The sequence below is a fragment of the Rhinopithecus roxellana genome, chromosome 9 (assembly GCF_007565055.1).
Source record: "Rhinopithecus roxellana isolate Shanxi Qingling chromosome 9, ASM756505v1, whole genome shotgun sequence".
NCBI classification, from domain to species: domain Eukaryota; kingdom Metazoa; phylum Chordata; class Mammalia; order Primates; family Cercopithecidae; genus Rhinopithecus; species Rhinopithecus roxellana.
In genome coordinates this window covers 39,882,513-39,899,211 of record NC_044557.1, presented here as the reverse complement: position 1 = coordinate 39,899,211, position 16,699 = coordinate 39,882,513, and the positions used below count along the sequence as shown (strand labels likewise).

At 44.1% G+C, this 16,699-nt stretch overlaps 1 protein-coding gene across 1 annotated transcript in view; it reads left to right on the top strand.

Moving 5' to 3' along the window:
• LOC104677925 (ankyrin repeat domain-containing protein 18A-like) overlaps nucleotides 1-14,244 on the top strand; it is a 60,429-nt gene extending 46,185 nt beyond the window's left edge. Inside the window, 10 exon segments of the mRNA XM_030937889.1 lie at nucleotides 222-347; nucleotides 653-749; nucleotides 9,617-9,662; nucleotides 10,796-10,852; nucleotides 12,002-12,086; nucleotides 13,728-13,821; nucleotides 13,975-13,999; nucleotides 14,002-14,061; nucleotides 14,064-14,138; nucleotides 14,141-14,244. Coding sequence (XP_030793749.1) covers nucleotides 222-347; nucleotides 653-749; nucleotides 9,617-9,662; nucleotides 10,796-10,852; nucleotides 12,002-12,086; nucleotides 13,728-13,821; nucleotides 13,975-13,999; nucleotides 14,002-14,061; nucleotides 14,064-14,138; nucleotides 14,141-14,244 — 769 coding nt within the window.
• The last annotated feature ends 2,455 nt before the right edge of the window (nucleotides 14,245-16,699 follow it).

Genomic DNA, 16,699 nt, shown 5'->3' with positions numbered 1-16,699 from the left:
TGTTCAGTAGAAATCACTTTAGAAGCACATATACTTATTTAGAATGATTTTAAAATTAAAATTGCTTACAAGAGGTAGGCTCTCACACATCTTCTTGTGAAAACACTGTTTAGTGGGTAATTTGGTTTACTCTTAGGGCAACTTTTTTTAAATGCAAGTCGTTAAGAATCATTCAAGGAAAAATGAAATACTAAAAGCATTTGTCTTTGCTGTCTTTACAGATTGAATAAGAAAATAGCAGTGATCAGCACCAAGCTCCTTATGGAGAAAGAGCGGATGAAATATTTTCTCAGCACTGTTCCTACAAGCCCAGACCCAGAGTTACCTTGTATTGAAAATCTTGCCGGGTGCGGTGGCTCAAGCCTGTAATCCCAACACTTTGGGAGGCCAAGACGGGGGGGATCACGAGGTCAGGAGATCGAGACCATCCTGGCTAACACGGTGAAACCCCGTCTCTACTAAAAAATACAAAAAACTAGCCGGGCGAGGTGGCGGGCGCCTATAGTCCCAGCTACTCCGGAGGCTGAGGCAGGAGAATGGCGTAAACCCAGGAGGCGGAGCTTGCAGTGAGCTGAGATCCGGCCACTGCACTCCAGCCTGGGCGGCAGAGCGAGACTCCGTCTCAAAAAAAAAAAAAAGAAAATCTTAATAGTATAGGACTCAACAGAAAATATATTCCCAAAACGCCCATAAGAATTCCTACTTCAAACCCACAGACTTCAAATAACTACGAGAACTCCTTAACTGAGGTTAGTTATATGACCGTTTCTCTTTTGGGTTTCATTTCTTTAATATAATTCTTGTTTATAATTTGGTGAAATACTGAGTTGTTCTGTTGACTTATGCATGTTAAGTAAAGATTATAATTAGCTGTGTTAACACAGAAAGGAAATGGGAAGTTTACATTTTTTAATTCACTGGAGCTCTCATTTTCAAGAGATACCCATTTGCTAAGTTTATTCAATAAATGTGACTAAACTGACACATTTAAAATTTCTTTAAAAGAAATTGCAGGGGACGGAGCAAGATGGCCGAATAGGAACAGCTCCAGTCTCCAACTCCCAGCGCGAGTGACACAGAAGACCGGTGATTTCTGCATTTTCAACTGAGGTACTGGGGTCATCTCACTAGGGAGTGCCGGACAATCGGTGCTGGTCAGCTGCTGCAGCCTGACCAGTGAGAGCTGAAGCAGGGCAAGGCATTGCCTCACCTGGGAAGTACAAGGGGGAAGGGAATCCCTTTTCCTAGCCAGGGGAACTGAGACACACAACACCTGGAAAATCGGGTAACTCCCACCCCAATAACGCGCTTTAAGCAAATGGGCACACCAGGAGAATATATCCCTCACCTGGCCGGGAGGGTCCCACGCCCACGGAGCCTCCCTCATTGCTAACACAGCAGTCTGCGGCGATCTAACCGCAAGGCAGCAGCGAGGCTGGGGGAAGGGCGCCCGCCATTGCTGAGGCTTAAGTAGGTAAACAAAGCCGCTGGGAAGCTCGAACTGGGTGGAGCTCACAGCAGCTCAAGTAAACCTGCCTGTCTCTGTAGACTCCACCTCTGGGGACAGGGCACAGCTGAAAAACAACAGGGGAAGCAGCAGAGGCCTGTGCAGACACGAACGACTCTGTCTGACAGCTTTGAAGAGAGCAGTGGATCTCCCAACACGGAGGTTGAGATCTGAGAAGGGACAGACTGCCTGCTCAAGTGGGTCCCTGACCCCTGAGTAGCCTAACTGGGAGACATCCCCCACTAGGGGCAGTCTGACACCCCACACCTCACAGGGTGGAGTACACCCCTGAGAGGAAGCTTCCAAAGGAAGAATCAGACAGATACACTCACTGTTCAGCAATATTCTATCTTCTGCAACCTCTGCTGCTGATACCCAGGCAAACAGGGTCTGGAGTGGACCTCAAGCAATCTCCAACAGACCTATAGCTGAGGGTCCTGACTGTCAGAAGGAAAACTATCAAACAGGAAGGACACCTATACCAAAACCCCATCAGTACGTCACCATCATCAAAGACCAGAGGCAGATAAAACCACAAAGATGGGGAAAAAGCAGGGCAGAAAAGCTGGAAATTCAAAAAATAAGAGCGCATCTCCCCCTGCAAAGGAGCGCAGCCCATCGCCAGCAATGGATCAAAGCTGGTCAGAGAATGACTTTGACGAGATGAGAGAAGAAGGCTTCAGTCCATCAAACTTCTCAGAGCTAAAGGAGGAATTACATACCCAGCGCAAAGAAACTAAAAATCTTGAAAAAAGACTGGAAGAATTGACAGACTAATTAATGCAGAGAAGGTCATAAACGAAATGACAGAGATGGAAACCATGACACGAGAAGTACGTGACAAATGCACAAGCTTCAGTAACTGACTCGATCAACTGGAAGAAAGAGTATCAGCGATTGAGGATCAAATGAATGAAATGAAGCGAGAAGAGAAACCAAAAGAACAAAGAAGAAAAAGAAATGAACAAAGACTGCAAGAAGTATGGGATTATGTAAAAAGACCAAATCTACGTCTGATTGGGGTGCCTGAAAGTGAGGGGGAAAATGGAACCAAGTTGGAAAACGCTCTTCAGGATATCATCCAGGAGAACTTCCCCAACCTAGTAGGGCAGGCCAACATTCAAATTCAGGAAATACAGAGAACGCCACAAAGATACTCCTCGAGAAGAGCAACTCCAAGACACATAATTGCCAGATTCACCAAAGTTGAAATGAAGGAAAAAATCTTAAGGGCAGCCAGAGAGAAAGGTCGGGTTACCCACAAAGGGAAGCCCATCAGACTAACAGCAGATCTCTCGGCAGAAACTCTACAAGCCAGAAGAGAGTGGGGGCCAATATTCAACGTTCTTAAAGAAAAGAATTTTAAACCCAGAATTTCATATCCAGCCAAACTAAGTTTCATAAGTGAAGGAGAAATAAAATCCTTTACAGTTAAGCAAATGTTTAGAGATTTTGTCACCACCAGGCCTGCCTTACAAGAGACCCTGAAGGAAGCCCTAAACATGGAAAGGAACAACCGGTACCAGCCATTGCAAAAACATGCCAAAATGTAAAGACCATCGAGGCTAGGAAGAAACTGCATCAACTAACGAGCAAGATAACCAGTTAATATCATAATGGCAGGATCAAGTTCACACATAACAATATTAACCTTAAATGTAAATGGACTAAATGCTCCAATTAAAAGACACAGACTGGCAAACTGGATAAAGAGTCAAGACCCATCAGTCTGCTGTATTCAGGAGACCCATCTCACATGCAGAGACATACATAGGCTCAAAATAAAGGGATGGAGGAAGATCTACCAAGCAAGTGGAGAACAAAAAAAAGCAGGGATTGCAATCCTAGTCTCTGATAAAACAGACTTTAAACCATCAAAGATCAAAAGAGACAAAGAAGGCCATTACATAATGGTAAAGGGATCAATTCAACAGGAAGAGCTAACTATCCTAAATATATATGCACCCAATACAGGAGCACCCAGATTCATCAAGCAAGTCCTTAGAGACTTACAAAGAGACTTAGACTCCCATAAATAATAATGGGAGACTTCAACACTCCGCTGTCAACAATAGACAGATCAACGAGACAGAAAGTTAACAAGGATATCCAGGAATTGAACTCATCTCTGCACCAAGCGGACCTAATAGACATCTATAGAACTCTCCACCCCAAATCAACAGAATATACATTCTTCTCAGCACCACATCGCACTTATTCCAAAATTGACCACATAATTGGAAATAAAGCACTCCTCAGCAAATGTACAAGAACAGAAATTATAACAAACTGTCTCTCAGACCACAGTGCAATCAAACTAGAACTCAGGACTAAGAAACTCAATCAAAACCGCTCAACTACATGGAAACTGAACAACCTGCTCCTGAATGACTACTGGGTACATAACGAAATGAAAGCAGAAATAAAGATGTTCTTTGAAACCAATGAGAACAAAGATACAACATACCAGAATCTCTGGGACACATTTAAAGCAGTGTGTAGAGGGAAATTTATAGCACTAAATGCCCACAAGAGAAAGCAGGAAAGATCTAAAATGGACACTCTAACATCACAATTAAAAGAACTGGAGAAGCAAGAGCAGTCACATTCAAAAGCTAGCAGAAGGCAAGAAATAACTAAGATCAGAACAGAACTGAAGGAGATAGAGACACAAAAAACCCTCCAAAAAATCAATGAATCCAGGAGTTGGTTTTTTGAAAAGATCAACAAAATTGACAGACAGCTAGCAAGACTAATAAAGAAGAAAAGAGAGAGGAATCAAATAGATGCAATAAAAAATGATAAAGGGGATATCACCACCGACCCCACAGAAATACAAACTGCCATCAGAGAATACTATAAACACCTCTACGCAAATCAACTAGAAAATCTAGAAGAAATGGATAATTTCCTGGACACTTGCACTCTCCCAAGACTAAACCAGGAAGAAGTTGAATCCCTGAATAGACCAATAGCAGGCTCTGAAATTGAAGCAACAATTAACAGCCCACCCACCAAAAAAAGTCCAGGACCAGATGGATTCACAGCTGAATTCTCCCAGAGGTACAAGGAGGAGCTGGTACCATTCCTTCTGAAACTATTCCAATCAATAGAAAAAGAGGGAATCCTCCCTAACTCATTTTATGAGGCCAACATCAACCTGATACCAAAGCCTGGCAGAGACACAACAAAAAAAGAGAATTTTAGACCAATATCCCTGATGAACATTGATGCAAAAGTCCTCAATAAAATACTGGCAAACCAGATTCAGCAGCATATCAAAAAGTTTATCCACCATGATCAAGTGGGCTTCATCCCTGGGATGCAAGGCTGGTTCAACATTCGCAAATCAATAAACGTAATCCAGCATATAAACAGAACCAAAGACAAGAACCACATGATTATCTCAATAGATGCAGAAAAGGCTTTTGACAAAATTCAACAGCCCTTCATGCTAAAAACGCTCAATAAATTCGGTATTGATGGAACGTACCTCAAAATAATAAGAGCTATTTGTGACAAACCCACAGCTAATATCATACTGAATGGGCAAAAACTGGAAAAATTCCCTTTGAAAACTGGCACAAGACATGGATGCCCTCTCTCACCACTCCTTTTCAACATAGTGTTGGAAGTTCTGGCTAGGGCAATCAGGCAAGAGAAAGAAATCAAGGGTATTCAGTTAGGAAAAGAAGAAGTCAAATTGCCCTGTTTGCAGATGACATGATTGTATATTTAGAAAACCCCATTGTCTCAGCCCAAAATCTCCTTAAGCTGATAAGCAACTTCAGCAAAGTCTCAGGATACAAAATTAATGTGCAAAAATCACAAGCATTCTTATACACCAGTAACAGACAAGCAGAGAGCCAAATCAGGAATGAACTTCCATTCACAATTGCTTCAAAGAGAATAAAATACCTAGGAATCCAACTTACAAGGGATGTAAAGGACCTCTTCAAGGAGAACTACAAACCACTGCTCAGTGAAATCAAAGAGGACACAAACAAATGGAAGAACATACCATGCTCATGGATAGGAAGAATCAATATCGTGAAAATGGCCATACTGCCCAAGGTTATTTATAGATTCAATGCCATCCCCATCAAGCTACCAATGAGTTTCTTCACAGAATTGGAAAAAACTGCTTTAAAGTTCATATGGAACCAAAAAAGAGCCCGCATTGCCAAGACAATCCTAAGTCAAAAGGACAAAGCTGGAGGCGTCACGCTACCTGAGTTCAAACTATACTACAAGGCTACAGTAACCAAAACAGCATGGTACTGGTACCAAAGCAGAGATATAGACCAATGGAACAGAACAGAGTCCTCAGAAATAATACCACACATCTACAGCCATCTGATCTTTGACAAACCTGAGAGAAACAAGAAATGGGGAAAGGATTCCCTATTTAATAAATGGTGCTGGGAAAATCGGCTAGCCATAAGTAGAAAGCTGAAACTGGATCCTTTCCTTACTCCTTATACAAAGATTAATTCAAGATGGATTAGAGACTTAAATGTTAGACCTAATACCATAAAAACCCTAGAAGAAAATCTAGGTAGTACCATTCAGGACATAGGCATGGGCAAGGACTTCATGTCTAAAACACCAAAAGCAACGGCAGCAAAAGTCAAAATTGACAAATGGGATCTACTTAAACTAAAGAGCTTCTGCATAGCAAAAGAAACTACCATCAGAGTGAACAGGCGACGTACAGAATGGGAGAACATTTTTGCAATCTACTCATCTGACAAAGGGCTAATATCCAGAATCTACAAAGAACTCAAACAAATTTACAAGAAAAAAACAACCCCATCAAAAAGTGGGGAAAGGATATGAACAGACATTTCTCAAAAGAAGACATTCATACAGCCAACAGACACATGAAAAAATGCTCATCATCACTCGCCATCAGAGAAATGCAAATCAAAACCACAATGAGATACCATCTCACACCAGTTAGAACGGCAATCATTAAAAAATCAGGAAACAACAGGTGTTGGAGAGGATGTGGAGAAATAGGAACACTTTTACACTGTTGGTGGGATTGTAAACTAGTTCAACCATTATGGAAAACAGTATGGCAATTCCTCAAGGATCTAGAACTAGATGTACCATATGACCCAGCCATCCCACTACTGGGTATATACCCAAAGGATTATAAATTATTCTACTACAAAAACACATGCACACGTATGTTTATTGCAGCACTATTCACAATAGGAAAGACTTGGAATCAACCCAAATGTCCATCTGTGACAGACTGGATTAAGAAAATGTGGCACAGATACACCATGGAATACTATGCAGCCATAAAAAAGGATGAGTTTGCGTCCTTTGTAGGGACATGGATGCAGCTGGAAACCATCATTCTTAGCAAACTATCACAAGAAGAGAAAACCAAACACCGCATGTTCTCACTCATAGGTGGGAACTGAACAATGAGATCACTTGGAGTCGGGAAGGGAAACATCACACACTGGGGCCTATCATGGGGAGGGGGGAGGGGGGAGGGATTGCATTGGGGAGTTATACATGATATAAATGATGAATTGATGGGTGCTGACGAGTTGATGGGTGCAGCACACCAACATGGCACAAGTATACATATGTAACAAACCTGCACGTTATGCACATGTACCCTAGAACTTAAAGTATAATAAAAAAAAAAAAAAAAAAGAAATTGCATTTAAGTTAGGTTTTAGAAATTGCATGTTATTGCCTAATAACTGACGGTATACTTTGAGATGCTTTGTCTTACTCTACTTGATTGTAGTTTGTCTGAGGTTCACATCATTTTTTTTTTTTTTTTTTTTTTTGAGATGGAATCTTGCTCTGTTGCCTAGGCTAGAGTGCAGTGGCATGATCTCAGCTCATTGCAACCTCTGCCTCCCGAGTTCAAGTGACTCTCCTGCCTCAGCCTCCCGAGTAGCTGGGACTACAGGTGCCCACCACCACACCTAGCTAATTTTTGTATTTTTAGTAGAGATGGGATTTCACCATATTGGCCAGGCTGATCTCGAACTCCTGACCTTGTGATCCGCCCACCTCAGCCTACCAAAGTGCTGGGATTACAGGGTGAGCCACCATGCCCAGCCCATACCACTTTTAAAGTTTCTTTGCACCATCCGAACTCTTCCCACCCATAATCACAAGTGAATGACTGACAACCAAACACTTAACCACACATAGATATTTATTATTTAATAGAATCCAAAATAAGTGCATTTTATGAATTAAATAAACAAAACACTGAAAGATTCATTTCCATTTTTCTGTTAAAAGATTTGTGCTTGGCCAGGTGTGGTGGCTCACGCCTGTAATCCCAGCATTTTGGGAGGCCGAGGCAGACAGATCACCTGAAGCCAGGAGTTTGAGACCAGCCTGGCCAACATGATGAAACCATGTCTGTACTAAAACTACAAAAATTAGCCAAGCGTGGTGGCAGGCACATGTAATCCCACACGCAGCAACCCCATTACTATACTAGGGGTATACCTGAAGGAAAATAAATCATTGTAACAAAATGATGCATGCACCTGTATGTTCATTGCAGCATTGTTCACAATAGAAAGACATGGAGTCAGTCCAGGTGCACCCAAGGATTGGGTGATTGAATATCCAAGGTGGATTGGAAAATTCCATATATACCATGGAATACTATGCAGTCATGAAAAGAACAAATTCATGTCCTTTGCAGCAACATGGATACAGCTGGAATCCACTATCCTGAGGAAACTAAGGCAGAAACAGAAACCAAATATCTTGTTTTCACTCATATGTGGAAGCTACACATTAGGTGCACATTGGCGTGAACATGGGAACAGTAGACACTGGGAAATAAGAACAGGGAGGGACAGAGTGGGCCAGGGTTGAAAAACGACTTCTTAGGTCCTATGCTTACTACCTGTGTGATGGGTTCCATTGTACTCTAAACCTCAGCATCCCTCAATATACCTTTGGAATAAACTTACACAGGTTCCACTTTAATTTAGAATACAAACTAGAAAAAAAAAAACAAAGCAAGACAAATTTACTATAAAAATTTTTTCTATAAGAATATAAATTTCTTTTTAAGAAAAAATTTATTGAAGTAAAAAATTGGATTGAACTTTTATAAAGGACAGAGTTTTGCTAAGAATTTCAAAGCAATGCATTCATTGCAAAATATGACTTTAATTGTTCAACTTTCTTTTTTCTTTCTTTTTTAAGATAGAGTCTCGCTCTGTCACTAGGCTGGAGTGCAGTGGCACGATCTCGGCTCACTGCAACGTCCGCCTCCTGGGTTCAAACGATTTTCCTGCCTCAGCCTCCCAAGTAGCTGGGACTATAGGCACGCACCACCATGCCCAGCTAATTTTTGTATTTTTTTTTTTTTTTTTTTTTTTTTTTTTTTGAGAAGGAGTCTCGCTCTGTCATCCAGGCTGGAGTGCAGTGGCCAGATCTCAGCTCACTGCAAACTCCGCTTCCCTGGTTTACGCCATTCTCCTGCCTCAGCCTCCCGAGTACCTGGGACTACAGGCGCCCGCCACCTCGCCCGGCTAGTTTTTTGTATTTTTTTAGTAGAGACGGGTTTTACCGTGTTAGCCAGGATGGTCTCGATCTCCTGACCTCGTGATCCGCCCGCCTCGGTCTCCCAAAGTGCTGGGATTACAGGCTTGAGCCAGCGCGCCCGGCCTAATTTTTGTATTTTTAATAGAGATAGGGTTTCACCATGTTGGCCAGGATGGTCTCGATCTCTTGACCTTGTGATCTGCCCACCTTTGTCTCCCAAAGTGCTGGGATTACAGGCATGGGCTGTCATGCCCTGCCATTGTTTAACCTTTGTACTAATGAAACACCACCTTTCTAAAATTATGTATATCCAACAGACCAATATTATCTATTTTTGTCAGATTACTCTAAACAGCATTACACAGATACATCCCCTATTATCTAAACTTAAAATAAGTAGAAATTTTACTTGTGTGATTATTTTTCTATTTAAGCAAAGTTCATGTTATGTCTAGTCACTAAAAATACTAAAGGCCACATTTTGTAAGTGATTTATTATTCTCATGATAATGTCTCTTGTTTAATTTAAACATTATTTTTTTTTACTTATTTTAGGTGGAGCCGGACTGTGTAGAACAAATAATTAGATAAACAAAGAAAAGTATGTTGCCAAAATTTATTAATTAAATTTAGGTTTATTTTAGTAATAAAGTGTAAATAGCAAATGGCATTCCTTTTCATTGTTGGGTTAGTAGATACTATGTTCAGTATCTTTTTCTTATACACATCTAATGAAAGATGTGAAAACTAAAACTTTCACAGTGAGGAGTATACTTATGCACCATTAATTCATCATGTCCCATAGCTTAAAAAATTCCCGAGAAGTGTATCCATCTCTTTTTCACTGACTCTACAATTTCTTCACTTTTGCCATCCTCATGGAACTGTCAGCCAGCACACTGAAAGGATTCTCCGAAAACAACAGCATCATCAGGTTCTCAGGGTTTTCATAGAGATTGAAGGTCAACAGACCTCAGACTCGTTTAGAAATACTTAACTGAGCAATAACCCTTCATAAGCAGTTATTTAAAATATCGCTTGACAGGTGACATTTTACATCTCCTGTCGTTTACTGTGTCATTGACTTACATCTGTTCTCAAGAAAAGTTCCAAAATTTTCACCATGAAATACAAACACCCATGTCAATGTAATTCTTGTCAAGTTACTCAGCCTTGTCTCTCAACACTTACCGCACTCTGCCCTTTGCTCTAGCACCAAAGTGGACGGAGTAGAACTCCACCAGGCTCTTGGTCACCTCAGGCTCTTTGCCTTTGCCTTTTCCCTCTATCTGGCAAGCTTTTCCTTGTCCTTCAGGCATCAACCTATGTATCTCCTCCACCAGAAAGCCCATGATATTGACACAAAAGTGGGATAGATGTCCCTTCTGTGTGTTCCAGTAGTGCCCTGCTGTATACCTGTCATGGTATCTGTGACTCTATATGGACATTACCTGCCTGTCTGTTTCATCTTGTAATTCCAGTGCTAGTTTCAGTACCTTAGAATGTAGCTGTTGAGTGCATGAATGAAGAATGAAAAAGCTGTGATATTTAACCACAGTTAGAATTTATGCTATGTGTAGATTATTTAATAGTAATTTTGGATTGTAATTGTACATACATATTTCTCATTCTTATTAACTCTGATAATGTTCTCAACTCTGTACATTTTAAACTCACACTTAGTTAACTGAAATGTTTTAGGTAAAGAACATAATTCTTTCTTTTTCTTTCCAGCTGTTGCTGCTGTGTTGGGCACTTGCTCCCATCTACTTTCTTCTCTGGAATCCACTGGTAAGCCACATCTGATGAAGAGGATATTTAACCAGAAAATCTTAAGGAAAAGTTGTATGATTTAAAAGATAATAAAACTTTATTACTGGGCTATTTACATGAAATTTTAATTGTTTCTCATAAAATACATAACATCACAATCTTTACTAAATTTTTCATGTACTAGAATATTTCTGTGTCATATGTATGATGAAAATTTATATGATTTTTAAATGACATTTTTTAGCCTTCTTAAGTTTTAAGTGGATCTTGCAAATGAACACCAGTATTATTGAGTTTGGCATACTCAGATTGCCCAAATGTCAGCTGTTTAAACAGCCAAACAACCAAGTCATCATTGACACTTTAGTAAAGCTCATCAAAGGCTTATTTGTATTTTACGGTTTTTATTACTCTGTATAGTAGGAGACTTAAAGAGTACCTACCAGGTTTGTCCATACTAATGTTATGATTTTCAATGTGTAGTTCAACCATGTTTTGTGTGGAAATACTTTGAGACTCTGTAAATATCTGGTTACTCCTCAAAACCCATTAGATTTAGCATTTCATGGGTGACTTGTGTTTGAACAAGTATTACTATGATGGTTGCCAGATGATTTTCTTGTTCTCTTCTTTGTTCTACATGGAGAAATAACACCAATAAATAAGACCGGGTGCAGTGGCTCACGACCGTGATCCCAGCACTTTGGGAGGCCAAGCCAGGCAGATCACGAGGTCAGGAGATCGAGACCATCCTGGCTAACAAAGTGAAACCCCATCTCTACTAAAAATACAAAAATTAGTCAGGCATGGTGGCGGACGCCTATAGTCCCAGCTACTCGGGAGGCTGAGGCAAGAGAATGGCGTGAACCCGGGAGGTGGAGCTTGCAGTGAGCCGAGATTGTGCCACTGCACTCCAGCCTGGGCAACAGTGAGACTGTATCTCAAAAACAAACAAAATAAATAAAGGAGAAGGGAAAGCTCATGATTCTTGTGCTCCAGTTCCCCAAGATTAGGCCAGTGGTAGACATTTCAAGCTGACTTTATGTCTTTTTGATTTGTCCCTGTTACTCTGTCAGCACTTTTTTACTTTCTGGCATAAAATGTTCTAAGCTAATCTTGTATTTTCTCTTCCCCAGGGCCGGAATGAGTGATTTTTCTTAGAAGCAGAGTTGGAGCCACCGAGGAAACAGGTGAGCCCTCCCCAGCACACACTAGTCCCCAACAGAAGAACCACTGCTGCATCCACTGAGATACCAAGAAACTAGCAAAGGGCCTTCTAGCTGTCTGGGGACAATCCTCGTGTGGTCTCTGGCTCAGCCTCAAGGGTTCTGGATTAGTCTCTCTGCAACCTCTGTGCTGTGTCTCTAGATCGGGGCTCTCCGGGAAGGGCCTGGGAGACCCAGAAGAACAGGGTGTCTTGTCTGCCAAATGTCCCTTCCTTCTTCCCACTCTGACACTCAGGAATAGGCTACATGGCATGTCCAGGCAGTGCCAAGCCACCTCACTATGTCCTTTGAGATGGGCCCAGAGGGCCTTGGGGGAGCAAGTGTGAAGCTGGGTACCTGGAGTCTGAGGCTGACTGTCCCTCCCTGTGTCTTGGAGGAGAGGCCTTGGGGCCCAAGAAAACCCCCAAGGCCTGACCTCTGGGCACACATGCAGGGAGGGAGAGTCTGTGGGCTGATGGGGGCATTGTAATGAGACTTTGAGCACCACTGCTCAGGGGCCTCAACAGTGGACCATGGTAAGAGATGACCTGGTCATCAGGACCTGTTGTCAGTTGGGACCTGATCAGCAGGGACCTGGTTAGCAGTGGCCTCCTCAGTGAAGGCCTCACCAGTGGGGACCTGGTGACCTAGTCATTGGAAGCCTAGTCAGTGGGGACCTGGTCAGTGGTGGCCTTATTAGTGGGGCCTGATCGGTTGAAACATGAACTATAAAAAACTGGTTGGTGGGGTCTACTCAGTATATTAGGGGCCTGGTCAGTGTGGGGCTTTAGTGGCTTGCAGCCTGGTTAGTGAGGGCCTGGTCAGAGAGGGCTTGGTCAGCTGGGCACTGATCCATGGAGAACTGTTCAGTGGGGTTGGGGTGAGCGGCAACCTGGTAAATTGTGGTCTTGTCAGTGGGAACCCAGTCAATGGGGACCAGATCAGTGGGAAATTGGTCAGTGGGGTCTGGTCCATGAGGCCTATTAATGGGGGCCTGGTTAGTGAGACGTGGTCAGTGGGGACTTGGTCAGTGGGACCTGGACAGTGGAGGAGTGGTCATTAGGGGCCTCATCAGTGGGGACCTGGTTGGGGGCACCTGGTCAGTAGGAACCTGGCCAGTTGGCCGCTGTGTGACCTCAGGCAGGGGGTTTGTCTGTGGAGCCTTCTTGTCTCCATCTGTAGGGAAGCTGAGTTAGGGCACCCTGGAGGGTTGCTGGAAAGAGAATGTGAGAAGATGTGTTGAATTCAGCACTGCTTGGCAGAACTACAGCTTTACACACGACCTGGGTTCTACCTAGAGAGGGTGCCAGCCCTCTCTGCTCTGCCCGGTGCCCTTCCTCTGTCTGCATCCCCAGGACAACCCTCAGTGGGGAGGGTAGAGATTGGGGAGCACTTGTGGAGGCTCTAATCCTGGCCCTGGGCCCTGGTGGTGACAGTGATGAGGACGTGGGTGCACCTGTGAGTGGAGCAGCTAGGCCTGGCCAGAGAAGCAAGACACACACCCACCCATATGTACACACACGCACACGCATGCGCAAACACAATGCATGCACACATGTCAGTTCAGGGGATAGAGGACCCTGACTCTGGGCCCTCTTGACACAAGCAGGCTCCCGTTGTGGTGGATTGTGTCATCCCATGATGTCGCTGTTGCTGAGTCCCCATCGCCTCTGTGTTGTGGAGCAGTAAGAGACACACAGCAGAGTCTGTGAGTGGTTGTGCGTGAAGGACTGTTTTCTAGGTGAGAGGCACATCTCAACACAGCTGACTAATCAGACTCAGGTGAGTGGAACCTGCTCTCTTCTCTTCCTCCTGGCTTAGGGACAGTCGCTATCAGGTGGGTGGTTTTGGCCTCTGGGCAGCCACTGAGGGTAATCCCTGAGCATTCACCAGGTGCCTGTTCTGTGCTGAGAGTCATCTCATTCATCCTCACAGCAATTCCATTCTGCATCTGCTCTGGACACCCCAGGACCACCAGGACAACCCCATCAGGGCCCTGTCACCAGGTCCAGTCTGGCTCCGTGATACCAAGACGCAGGTCCAGAGACAACCGCCCTGCATGGTGCCTGCATCTGACCCCCCTTGGTGGGTAGTGATGAGCAAACATGGAAGAAGCCAGGGCAGCATGCGGACAGCTGCCCTGCAGCCCCAGATGGCACCTGGCCCTTGGGACGTCATTCTCAAAGGGGAAGCTGGAAACTTTGATGTCCCTGGAGGGAAGGGTAAATGTGGCCTCCCAACAACCCTAGCAGCCAGCAGCATGCCATACATCTTCTCACCCAACCTGTGGGACAGAGGCCCCCTCCTGGGGAACAAGATCCATATCTAAAGGGTCTTGACCCAGTCGGGCCTCATCCTGGGCCCTGGGAGGGGAGAGGCACTGTGGGCCCCCAGCAGCAGCCAGGATTACCACCCAGGGGACTCAGCCTTCTGTGGCCCTGGCCAGACTTAGAATTTGGCACAAGATAGGACAAGCTCACTCAGCGCAGCTTATTAATACCCAGGGCCTGTGCATGCCAGGCAAGGCCAAGCTGACTCAAAGAGCAACCAGCCACCTCTGCAAGGGTGTGCCTGGAGCAGGTAGACCAGCCACCAACCTCACCCACTCAAGGAAGCAGGGGTGGCCAGGTTTCCACAGACTGAGTAGCTGTCCCCTGATGGCTGATGGAGCGGAGGCCTGAGGAAAAGCAGATGGCACTGGGGCCCTACCTCCAGGGCAGAATTACTGATTTACCCTGACTGGCAGCGAGTGAGGTTGGTGGCTGGTCCACCTGCTCCTGGCACACCCTTGCAGAGGTGGCTGGTTGCTCTTTGAGCCACCTTGGCCTTGCCTGGCATGCACAGGCCTCAGTGCAACAACTGTGCTACAAATGGAGCCACATAGAGAAAATGAGCAGCAGGCTCAGGAGCAGGGTGTGCGCTGCCCTTGGGGCCCCAGTCCATGCTTCAGGGCTCCTACAGCACTGTGGGCTTCTTGGGTGCCAAGAGGCAGACCACAGGCCATCTTGAGGACAACTCTATGCTCAAGTACAGAAAGGGCCCAATCTGGTGGATGAACCACACGGCCAGCTCCTGGCTGCAGGCACAGTGCCACATCTTCCATCACTTCCTGATGTGCCCCACCAGTGCTGAAGAGACAGCCTGGAGACAGGGCAAGAGGAAGGCTGAGAAGGATGAGATGGTGAATTCCAGCTTCTTCCTGACCCTGAGCCCACCCCCAGGATGACCCTCAACCTTTAGGAGTGGGAGAGCAAAATTGACAGCTTCGAGTGATTCACCAAAAAGATGGACAGCAGGACACTCAGCTCAACTTCACAGCCAGTGAGTTGACATGCAAGCAGATGACGGTGACAGGCTTTAAGAAAGAGCATCAGAAGGCAACCAGTTCTTCAGCGTCGGCCAGGTCTTGGAGCTGGAACAGGCCATCATTTCACCAGAGATGCCTTCAACACCGTCAGTGAGCTCTTTGCCAATCAACCCAGGCAGGACCTGGACCCAGTCATGGACCTGTTGGGGCTGTCTCAGGGACACCAGGCCAACATCCTAGACATCATCTACATACACAAGGAAGCTTTTACCAATGTCATGAAAAGCAGGCAATGTGGGGCAGAAGGGAAGACAGAGGTGCAGAGGCTGATGACATCAGAATCACAGGAACAGGATTTCTTGGGACACTGTGGCTGAAATTCACCATTTTCATCCAATTTGAGTGAGAAACATGGACTCACAGATGCAGCATTTCTTGCAACAAGAGATACTATTTTTTCAAAAAGTCACCCAGGAATTGATAGTGTTAAATGACTAGATACTCCTTTGTGGACTGTTTCCAGTTCAAGGATACTTTCTACAGCAGAATAATAACACTAAAAAAGAGCTAGTGCCAGCTATTGGTGGTAGGACAAGGATGCTTTTGTTCTCAGTTGAAACTCAGCTGAATATAGAATTGTGTAGGAAACAGTTAATATGGTGATAGAATAGAAAGAGTAGCAAACATGAACTAAATCAGGCTATGAATGCCTACACCAGCAGTGTAACTTTTGGAAGAAAGATACCACTTACTTTATTGCTTTTTAAAGTATGAATATTTTAGTGTATATGCTGTAGACTTCAAACCGTGTGAAGAGTCTCAAAGAAGCTGGCTGTATAAAGCCTGCTGTGGATGTCTTTATACTCAAAGACTGATGATGCAATTTGAATATGTGTCCCCACCAAATCTCATGTTGAATTATATTTCCTAATGTTGAAGGTAGATCCTGGTCTAAGGTGATTGAATCCTGAAGGCAAATTTCTCATGAATGGTTTAGCAGCATCCTCTTGCTACTGTCCTCACAATCATGAGTGACTTCTCATGAGACCTGGTCATTGAAAACTCTATTCACCTCCCTACTCTGCATGTTTTGCTCTTGCCATGTTAGACAATTCTCTTTCTTCGCCTTGCACCAAGATTGAAAGATTTCTGAGGCCTCCCAGAAGCCGAAGCCAGTGTGCTTCCTGTCCACCCTGCAGAACCATAAGCCAATTAAACCTCTTTTTCAAAATGAATCATACAGAAAATGGCAAATGAGGATGGGAGCATTGCTATAAAGATACGTGAAAATGTGGAAGCAGCTTTGGAACTAGGTAATGGACAGACATTGTAGGAGTTTGGAGGGCTCAAAAG